At 38.5% G+C, this 12,272-nt stretch overlaps 1 protein-coding gene across 2 annotated transcripts in view; it reads right to left on the reverse strand.

Annotated features, from left to right (window-relative positions):
* Positions 1-12,272, reverse strand: part of LOC121369400 (chloride intracellular channel protein 2-like) — a 16,428-nt gene continuing 4,156 nt past the window's right edge. Inside the window, exons 1-2 of one of the 2 annotated variants that reach the window (XM_041494481.1) lie at positions 2,982-3,095; positions 1-755 (exon numbers count right to left, since the gene is read on the reverse strand). In XM_041494481.1, coding sequence (XP_041350415.1) covers positions 72-755; positions 2,982-2,987 — 690 coding nt within the window. In that variant the 5' untranslated portion in view covers positions 2,988-3,095 and the 3' untranslated portion in view covers positions 1-71. Of the gene's footprint in view, positions 756-2,981; positions 3,096-12,272 lie in introns of those variants that run through there. The other variant, XM_041494482.1, reaches the window with a different exon arrangement.

Raw genomic sequence — 12,272 nt, forward strand, 5'->3', positions numbered from 1 at the left:
TTTTGTTTTAATAATCTGTGGTAAACTTTATTTATCAATAAACAGCATACTGAATTTGACAATGACGAAGTTCACTTGTTAAGAACGGTAACTCCGTGTTGTGCCCACCCGTGTATGATTTCGCGGTCTTCGGGGCACGTCTGTTTAAACACGTCCGTCGCTTCACCACGCCGAATATACCCGAGCAGTGCCGAGTGGTGTTCGGGTATGTCGAAGTTTCTGAAGTAGTTGCCAGCCACTTGGACGTGTCTCAGTTTGGGGAGCACGGAACAGTCGAGATCACACAGACTGTCACCGAGCAGAAACCCGTCACTGACGCTAGATAAGTAGTCATTACATTTACTTAACTCCGCTGTTAAAGCCGACCGCAGCTTTTCTGTCTGATCAAGACGAGAGTCCTTTAACCAGGCGGCCAGCTTTCCGAACACTGCGTCAGTGGCGTCACGCGCAGGCCCGGTGTAGCCTACTCTCACATCCGGGTCTAGAAAGAGAGAATCGATGTACTGGACGATCTTGCCCGAGTCTGATATCATCTGCTTGTCCGAGCGGTCCACGAGCACGGGGACAGTTCCATCCGGGTTCAGTTTGAGAAATGCCTCGGGTTTATTAGATATATCCACAGGAATGATACAAAATAGATCTGTGGGGATTTTCAAGATGGCCACCATACAAACTCGCTGGGAGAAAGGACAGTCGCCAACAGACTTCCCATCACTGGCACACTTGACGTAGATGTCAAATCGAGGTGTCACTTTCTGAAAACAAGATTTATATTTAAAAACACAGTGTTAGTTGGCATTAAGCACACTGAATAAAGTGTACAACGAATTGAGTGAAATACAGAAAATCAATATCTGCTTACCAACACCTGAACGCATTCTAATCCACAGACAAAACAGTACATACCACGTCCATTAGTGTACAGTCGTGGTATACTACTTAGAGATCAAGTATGAGAATACTCACATATGATAAAATCAACAAAGCGTCCGTGATAGCTATCGATTAGACGGCGAGCTGGGAAAGTGACGAAACGTGCTGTGACGTACGTGTTCAACACAACACCGCGAGGTGGGTGCGTCACTCGGTGCTCTGCGCGCGAGCGCTTTACTACTAGACCACTGGATAAAGAGCGGCTTGATTTACAAGGCTCTCGTCTGTGCTTATTCATATTGTTGTTGTTCTAGTATTTAATTTAGTGTATGCTGGGTCATTAACATGCACAATAGTTCATGTAAACCGCTGTTCTGTTCGCGTGTCGGTTACGCAAATTTATATTCACGCGAACCGCCAGTTGGTTACACGGTGAACCCTTACGTTTTAAAAAACAAGTTACCAACTACACTAACTTCGGACACTTTGAATAATACTATATATCATAAATTTGCAAAATCAATTTGTTTAAGGTACATTTGGAATGTCAGAGTAGGCCTACAGTACAGCAGTGTGCCTAGATCACCCACTTGGCATTGTTTCTCTACAGTACAACAGTGTGCCTAGATCACCTACTTGTCATTGTTTCTCTACAGTACAACAGTGCGCCTAGATCACCCCCCTTGTCATTGTTTCTCTACAGTGCAACAGTGCGCCTAGATCACCTCCTTGTCATTGTTTCTCTACTAGATCACCTCCTTGTCATTGTTTCTCTACAGTGCAACAGTGCGCCCAGATCACCCCCTTGTCATTGTTTCTCTACAGTGCAACAGTGCGCCCAGATCACCCCCTTGTCATTGTTTCTCTGCAGTGCAACAGTGCGCCCAGATCACCCCCTTGTCATTGTTTCTCTACAGTACAACAGTGCGCCCAGATCACCCCCTTGTCACTGTTTCTCTACAGTACAACAGTGCGCCCAGATCACCCCCTTGTCACTGTTTCTCTACAGTACAACAGTGCGCCTAGATCACCTCCTTGTCATTGCTTCTCTACTAGATCACCTCCTTGTCATTGCTTCTCTACTAGATCACCTCCTTGTCATTGCTTCTCTACTAAATCACCTCCTTGTCATTGCTTCTCTACTAGATCACCTCCGTGTCCTTGTTTCTCGTCCGATATTTATCTTTTAATTGATACATACAAGGGATCAAGTATTTGTCTATTCGTTGTTTCTTATGCATTTTTGTTTTGTTTGTTCCGTTTGTTTTTGTTTGATTGCTTCACCATAGTTTGACACCCAAGACCCGATGTATTTTTCGTGCTGGGGTGTCGTTAAACATTCATTCATTCAGTCAGTCATTCATTTGTTTATTTGTTTAGGGGTTTTTTGTTTCGTTTTTGTTGTTTGTTTGTTTGTTTGGGTATTGTTGTGGGGTTTTTTGTTTCGTTTTTGTTGTTTGTTTGGGTATTGTTGTGGGTTTTTTTTTTTTTTTTGTTTGTTTGTTTGGGTATTGTTGTGGGGTTTTTTGTTTGTTTGGGTATTGTTGTGGGGTTGTTTGGTGTTTTCCTTCTTTCTTTTTTTTTTTTTTTTTTTTTTTTGGGGGGGGAGGAATTTTGACATTGATCGTATATCCGTTGTACATTATTGCTTTATTTGGGCACATTTAACACAATCTCTAGTGGCGAGGGTCACAAGCCAGATTTTAATATTTATTTCTATAGAGTAAGACAAACACTCATTCATTTTCCTTCACAAACTGGGTTATCACCCCCTCCCCCCCCCCCTCCCCTTTTCTAGTCACTAAATGATTCCTGCAGAACACCTATGCATTAATTTATTGTGAAGAGATAATTTGCATAAATAATCAGTCACATATTACTACCAATCAGAGTTGCAGCTGATTTTATTCCGTCAAGCAGCTGTCCGATTTGGTACAGTGCAACCCTTACCCGGAAGCTAATCTCTGAGACTAACCCGTTGAAAATGTTCCGATGATAAGCGGGAATCGTTTTCCATTCACGGAAACAATCGTGTGTTATTTTTTCTGACATTATTTTTACTAAATACCACAATAAATAAAGCAGACATCTGTGTCTTCCATACTGACCTCCATAATTACACAGAATAAACAACCGACAGCCTTGTTCTTCTCTCAAAACTGGGACCGGCGAATTTGACCTCTTCTAACAGTAGCTACTAAACACTCATCGTCATGTTCCGGCATTTCTCGTTCAAATACGACGATTCGTAAAATTAGAAAGGGGCCTTTTTTGGAGGGTTTGGAAATATTTTGTCAATAATAATATTTATACTACCAAACTGAAGATTGGACCAATTTGTTTGTTTGTTTGTTGTTATTATTTTTGGTTGTTGTTGTTTTTTTGCGTATTATTCATATTTATTTATTTATTTATTTTATCTTATATTTTATTATTTATTATTTTATCATTTATTTTTGTTTTATTTTAATTTTATTTATGTATGTTGAAATTAAACTGTATTATTGTGTGGTGGTTAAATAAATATAAATGTTTGGTCTCCAGAATAATAATAATAATAATAATAATAATAATAATAATACTAATAATAATAATACTACTAATAATAATTTAGAACATTTACTTGTGTATTTGACACACAACGTATTTACTCAAAATTAGAAACAACTCATTAGTTAAAATTGTATTAAAAACACGGACAAAACAACAACAATATTTGTGTCGGTGTATCGTACGATGACAGCTGACATATTTTGTATGGCCTGGAGGAATGTGAGAAATCACTTAACACGGTGTCGATCCCTGGCTGTTTATGTAATGAATTAGTCTTTAAACTGATCGTACTGACAGTTTTACAGCCTGTGATTGATTACAAGTTGTGATTGTTCTTCGCCTTACTGCGATCTCATATATATACAATAACATGGGGTTGGGGTGATATGATCTCCTGTATATATATAGTAACGTGGGTTTGGGTGATATGATCTCTTATACATACTACAACATGTGGTTGGGGTGATATGGTCTCCGATATATATATATATATATATATATATATATATATATATATATATATATATATATATATATATATATATATCCATATCTATATATCTATATCTATATCTATATCTATATCTATATATAGCAACATGGGTTAGGGTGATATGATCTCTTGTATATATAGTAACATGGGGTTGGGGTGATACGATCTCCTATATATGTAGTAGCATGGGGTTGGCAATCTAATTAAAATTAGCTCCACTGGTTAATTACTATTACCTGTTGATCTAACAGCACCCCGTTGGAGCTCATGTCCAGTTGACCTTTCATTCGACCAATCAAAACCTTACTTGCAAAATCATGCCAGTGATTTGAGTGAGAGTGCGAATAATTTTTACATGCTTATATTCCACTAGAGTTTCGAGCATGTCCGTCCCTGGGCCTGTCTCTTGATAGCCAGGGACCTGTCGCGGGACAGAAAAAAAATTAAGCGGACAATTTAGAAATGTACATCCAAAAATTAAATAGTGGGCCTTTAAAATTTTAATGCGCATCTCTAATTAATATAATTAATAAAGAAAATTCTACTCATTAAATTTGGTCGCTGTATTAGATCGAGTGGTCAAAAAGAAATTAGATAAGATCGGTGGCCTGGCTCGGGATGGAGGGGGGGGGGGGGGGATAGAGTTGAAAATGGGCAGAATTTTGAAAATAGTAATCAGTAAAAAAAGTTAATAGAATTTTGTTTTTTTTAATTTAAAAAAAAGTTACAAGCCAAAAATAAAAAGTATTGACTGCTCGATCGAATATTTATATAATTTGGAGCATTTTAGGACAGTCCAAAAATAAATAAGAGAAAGAAGAGGGGATCGGACTATTTAATAATATTAAAAAAAGAAAGTAATTTCGACATAAACTTTTGAACGAAGGTCTAAAAGTTTAACGTCCGATCTATACGTCCACGTGAGTGGCCTAGTTAAGGTCGTTAGGGTTCACAGCTTGTAGGGACGAGATGGGTTGCATCCCGTCAAGAAAACCCCTAGATTGACAGTCAGTAGACGTTGAAGGTGTAGTGCTGTGCTGAAATACAGATCTTGAGAAGCCGGATCCGTCGGAACGAGAGATAGAATCAGACTAGGGTATACCAGTCGTCATGAGTTGGTATAGTGGTGCGGACGGGCACGACTCCGGTGGATACGAGATGGTATCACAATAAAACAAAGTAAAGTATAGAAAAGAGCAGTAGGGGCCGACCCCGCTTCCTATTTCTTCTTCGAGTGGGGCGCTCAATCTTCCAGTGCTGCTAGGACAGGCTCAAACATGTAGAGACTAAACGCGAACAACCGTGGCGTTCTGCAGAATGGCCGTCATGCGAGTCACGAAAAAAACGAGTCAGCATAGTCAGACGGAGAAATGACGTGGAGGCAAGGAATCTCGCTAAAACAAGAATTTGAAAACATTCGGGATTATGCCGAGGGTATACGAAATTATTCGGGTGAATTACGAAGTATGCCGGAAACTAATTTCAATATAAAATTAGTTTCAAGACGAAAAAAAACCCGTGATGGTACAGCCATAAAATCTGTTTATACTAGTATACAGTCCAGAGTTTATTACTGCACTTTTCCCCCTGTTTTTTTAATGTTAAAACAGACCAACAAGTTCGCCTATTGCATAAATAGTCTTCCGAGTATTTTTAGAATTTGTATGCTCCCGAATAACGCTATAAAAGGCGAAGTGTAATTGGTCGATATTTAAATTGTTATTTATAGATGAAATGTCACCTGGACATGGGAGTCCACGCAATGCTGTTAGATCTACTGGTAGACCAGTAGAGCTAATTTTAATCAGATTGATGGGGTTGGATGATACGATCTCCTATATATGTAGTAATATGGGGTTGGGGTGATATGATCTCCTATATATGTAGTATCATGGGGTTGGGGTGATATGATCTCCTATATATGTAATAACATGGGGTCGGAGTGATATGATCTCCTATATATGTAATAGCATGGGGTTGGGTGATATGATCTCCTATATATGTAGTAATATGGGGTTGGGGTGATATGATCTCCTATATATGTAGTAACATGGGGTTGGGGTGATATGATATCCTATATATGTAACAGCATGGGGTTTGGGGTGATATGATCTCTATATATATATATATATATATATATATATATATATATATATATATATATATATATATATATATATGATATTATATATATATAATAGCATGGGGTCGGGGTGATATGATCTCCTATATATGTAGTAATATGGGGTTGGGTGATATGATCTCCTATATATGTAGTAACATGGGGTTGGGGTGATATGATCTCCTATATATGTAGTAGCATGGGGTCGGGGTGATATGATCTCCTATATATGTAAAAACATGGGGTCGGGGTGATATGATCTCCTATATATGTAGTAACATGGGGTCGGTGTGATATGATCTCCTATATATGTAGTGACATGGGGTTGGGTGATATGATATCCTATATATGTAGTAACATGGGGTTGGGTGATATGATCTCCTATATATGTAGTAACATGGGGTTGGGTGATATGATCTCCCATATATATAGTAACATGGGGTTGGGTGATATGATATCCTATATATGTAGTAACATGGGGTTGGGTGATATGATCTCCTATATATGTAATAGCATGGGGTTGGGGTGATAGGATCTCCTATATATGTAGTAACATAGGGTTGGGTGATATGATCTCCTATATATATATATATATAGTAACATGGGGTTGGGTGATATGATCTCCTATATATGTAGTAACACAGGGTTGGGTGATATGGAAACCTATATATGTAGTAACATGAGGTTGGGTGATATCATCTCCTATATATATATATATATAATAGCATGGGATCGGAGTGATATGATCTCCTATATATTTAGTAACATGGGGTTGGGGTGATATGATCTCCTATATATGTAGTAACATGGGTTTGGGGTGATATGATCTCCTATATATTTAGTAACATGGGGTTGGGGTGATATGATCTCCTATATATGTAGTAACATGGGTTTGGGGTGATATGATCTCATATATATGTAGTAACATGGGTTTGGGGTGATATGATCTCCTATATGTGTAGTAACATGGGGTTGGGTGACATGATCTCCTATATATGTAGTAACATGGGGTTGGGTGATATGATCTCCTATATATGTAATATCATGAGGTTGGGGTGATATGATCTCCTATATATATAGTAACATGGTGTTGGGGTGATATGATCTCCTATATATGTAGTAGCATGGGGTTTGGGGTGACATGATCTCCATTATATATAGTAACATGGGGTTGGGGTGATATGATCTCCTATATATGTAGTAACATGGGGTCGGTGTGATATGATCTCCTATATATGTAGTAACATGGGGTTAGGTGATATGATCTCCTATATATGTAGTAGCATTGGGTTAGGTGATATGATCTCCTATATATGTAGTAACATGGGGTTAGGTGATATGATCTCCTATATATGTAGTAACATGGGATCGGTGTGATATGATCTCCTATATATGTAGTAGCATGGGGTTGGGTGATATGATCTCCTATATATGTAGTAACATGGGGTTGGGGTGATATGATCTCCTATATATGTAGTGACATGGGGTCGGGGTGATATGATATCCTATATATGTAGTAACATGGGGTCGGTGTGATATGATCTCCTATATATGTAGTAGCATGGGGTTGGGTGATATGATCTCCTATATATGTAGTAACATGGGGTTAGGTGATATGATCTCCTATATATGTAGTAGCATGGGGTTTGGGGTGATATGATCTCCTATATATGTAGTAACATGGGGTCGGTGTGATATGATCTCCTATATATGTAATATCATGAGGTTGGGTTGATATGATCTCCTATATATATAGTAAAATGGGGTTGGGGTGATATGATCTCCTATATATGTAGTAGCATGGGGTTTGGGGTGACATGATCTCCATTATATGTAGTAACATGGGGTTGGGGTGATATGATCTCCTATATATGTAGTAACATGGGGTCGGTGTGATATGATCTTCTATATATGTAATAGCATGGGGTTAGGTGATATGATCTCCTATATATGTAGTAGCATGGGGTTGGGGTGATATGATCTCCTATATATGTAGTAACATGGGGTTGGGTGATATGATCTCCTATATATGTAGTAACATGGGGTTGGGTGATATGATCTCCTATATATGTAGTAGCATGGGGTTGGGTGATATGATCTCCTATATATGTAGTAACATCGGTTTGGGTTATATGATCTCCTATATATGTAGTAGCATGGGGTTTGGGGTGACATGATCTCCATTATATATAGTAACATGGGGTTGGGGTGATATGATCTCCTATATATGTAGTAACATGGGGTCGGTGTGATATGATCTCCTATATATGTAGTAACATGGGGTTAGGTGATATGATCTCCTATATATGTAGTAGCATGGGGTTAGGTGATATGATCTCCTATATATGTAGTAGCATGGGGTTTGGGGTGATATGATCTCCTATATATGTAGTAACATGGGGTCGGTGTGATATGATCTCCTATATATGTAATATCATGAGGTTGGGTTGATATGATCTCCTATATATATAGTAAAATGGGGTTGGGGTGATATGATCTCCTATATATGTAGTAGCATGGGGTTTGGGGTGACATGATCTCCATTATATGTAGTAACATGGGGTTGGGGTGATATGATCTCCTATATATGTAGTAACATGGGGTCGGTGTGATATGATCTTCTATATATGTAATAGCATGGGGTTAGGTGATATGATCTCCTATATATGTAGTAGCATGGGGTTTGGGGTGATATGATCTCTTATATATGTAGTAACATGGGGTCGGTGTGATATGATCTCCTATATATGCAATAGCATGGGATTGGGGTGATATGATCTCCTATATATGTAGTAACATGGGTTTGGGGTGATATGATCTCCTATATAAGTAGTGACATGCGGTCGGGGTGATATGATATCCTATATATGTAGTAACATGGGGTTGGGTGATATGATCTCCTATATATGTAGTAACATGGGGTTGGGTGATATGATCTCCTATATATGTAGTAGCATGGGGTTGGGTGATATGATCTCCTATATATTTAGTAACATGGGGTTGGGGTGATATGATCTCCTATATATGTAGTAACATGGGTTTGGGGTGATATGATCTCCTATATATGTAGTAACATGGGTTTGGGGTGATATGATCTCCTATATATGTAGTAACATGGGTTTGGGTTATATGATCTCCTATATATGTAATATCATGAGGTTGGGGTGATATGATCTCCTATATATGTAGTAACATGGGGTTGGGTGATATATATATATATATATATATATATATATATATATATATATATATATAAACTGACGATCAAAAGAAGGTATACCAATTATGTTTTCAAAGTATTAAAAACAACACAAAACACAAGTTGATGCAAATGTTATATTTTGAAAGTATAATAATTTGGCGATAAATAAACACGAGTATACTCAATAAAACCCATAAAATGATAATATCACAGTTCACAACAGCACTAGGGGTGAAATGTGCGATTTCATAAAGGACCACTCATAACGAAGGTGAAGAAATTTGACCACAAAGAACATGTTTCATAAGCGTGTATGTTCACCATGTGCAAGTATACAAGTATGGACCCGATGTCGGACAGATTTCCGTCAATGACAATAAGGTCTGTCCGCTGTTGGCCACAGATACCGCCCCAAACCATCACAGATCCACCACCAAACGGTTCAGTCTCCTGAACACAGCACGGAGCTGTTCTCTCTCCTGCACATCGGTATATCCGAGTCCTGCCATCAGCTCTGAATAACTGGAACCTGCTCTCATCAGAAAAGAGTACACGTTGCCAGTACCAATGTTGCCAACGTTGAAACTGACGTGCCCAACGTAAACGTCGAAGTCGATTTTGCCTCGTCAATGTCATCCCTCTGAATGGTCGATAGGCCCTGATACCATGCCGTGGTAGTCGATGGCGTACAGTGTGACGACTGATAACATGTCCAAGTCCAGTCGCTGCAGATGACGTCATATTGAGGACTCTGTTACGTAAGTGTAAGATGCGGAGATGGCGGTCCTTGTTGGCTGTTGTGACGCGGGGTCTTCCACTTCATGGTCTGTCTGCAGTCCTGCCAGTCACCCTGTAACGCTGTATTAAACTGGTGATCGTCAATTTTGTGCAATTCAGGATTCTTGCCACATGGGCATAACTCGCACCCAACTGCACCATACCAATAGCTCTCTCTCTTTCTTCAGCAGTTAGCCTTGCCATGTTCTCTGGTGTTCTACTGTTGACTGAGGTATGTTCTAAGCAATGGCACCCTTTTTTACACCCTTATGTGCACGAGTATAAGGTTTCTCGTGCAGTATAAATTTGATAAATAAACTCATTTTGCACGTGCGGCATCGCCCAAACGCAGCAATGTGCGACTAGTCGTCATTGATTGCATTATAACGAACAATACTGGAACCTATCTAACCTTCCATGAACGTGTATTGTGTTTATTTATAATAAAAATAATTGGTATACTTTCTTTTGATCGTCAGTTTATATATATATATATATATATATATATATATATATATATATATATATATATATATATATATATGCAAAGCCCTCGTTTGCAGTAACCAGACCAGAACCGATAAGTTGCCGCTACTGATAATTGGGAAGTCAAGGTGTTTTAAACATGTGAAATCCTTGCCATGCGAGTATCGAAATAACACAACTGCCTGGATGACGTCGGCCATGTTTACTGATTGAAAGAAAAAAATAGCACTCATTGTTGACAACTGCCCCGCTCATCCCCACGTGAAAGGTCTGCATTGTATTAAACTGATTTTTCTTCCACCAAACACTACTTCAAAGACCCAACCAATGGACCAAGGTGTGATTTATAATTTGAAAATCTACTATCGGAATTTTGTGTTAGATTTACGGCTCCATGAGAATTTAGATGTTTAGTTATCTCAAATGTAACGATATCTCAAACTAACTGGCTGGCACCAGCAACTTTGACATATAGACAGTTTACTGTATGTATATATATATATATATATATATATATATATATATATATATATATATATATATATACACACACACACACACACACACACACATATATATATATATAAATATTAACATGGGGTTGGGGTGATGTTTGTATACCAGGATGTATACCAGGATAAAACCTTTATAACATTTTGTTTACGTATGTTTCACCAAGTCGTAGAAACACGTGAGATAGGACACAGTGCGTGAGATATCAACACATGTTGAATGTCGGCACACATCATGTGAGATAGCAACACAACATGTTGGATATCGGCACAAATCACGTGAGATACGATGCAGTGCGTGAGATAGCAACACAGCATGTTGAATATCGGCACAAATCATGTGAGATAGCAACACAGCATGTTGGATATCGGCACAAATCACGTGAGATACGATGCAGTGCGTGAGATAGCAACACAACATGTTGAATATCGGCACAAATCATGTGAGATAGCAACACAGCATGTTGGATATCGGCACAAATCACGTGAGATACGATGCAGTGCCTGAGATAGCAACAACATGTTGGATATCGGCACAAATCACGTGAGAATGCGTGACAAAACGCGTGAGTCATCGAAACAAAATGCGTCAACCCTAACCTAAACAGTGAGATATCAACAACAAATACACAAAGCAAAAATATATAAAACATACAATTTTTGTAAATGCGCAAAAATGCGTGTCTTCAACCATAACACACACACAGACACACACACACACACACACACACACACACACACACACACACACATCTACACATCTATAAAAAGAGAGATATCGACACGCACTGCGTGACAGTGAACAAAGCTGTTACACTGATTAAAAAAGAAACGTCAGATAAGAGCACAACCATTTCATTTTATGACAAACAAGAAGTATAAATTAATAACTGTTTTCACAAAGTTTATTGTTTATTGTTTATTATATCTCAAAGACTTCTGAGTTCGCTGCTGTTGTAACATGTGCCTGGTTAGTATGGCTTGCTTTGTGACTACTGTTATATATTTAAAGGCACTGTCCCGAGTTTGCAGTCAATGTAAGATATTTCCCAGTAACAGAGCTGTTTTAGCGACTAAAATTACATATGAAATACATTTCTGTTTTACAGTACCAGTGTCTAGATAACATAACGCACTCGTAACACTTACGTCAGACGTACACAATACATAATGTGTGGCGTACGTCTGACGTAAATGTTACGAGTGCTTTGTGTTAGGCCCTGGTGTGTCTGCGGCCGTGTGCTAATGTTTGCA

The sequence above is a fragment of the Gigantopelta aegis genome, chromosome 3 (assembly GCF_016097555.1).
Source record: "Gigantopelta aegis isolate Gae_Host chromosome 3, Gae_host_genome, whole genome shotgun sequence".
Classification (NCBI taxonomy): domain Eukaryota; kingdom Metazoa; phylum Mollusca; class Gastropoda; order Neomphalida; family Peltospiridae; genus Gigantopelta; species Gigantopelta aegis.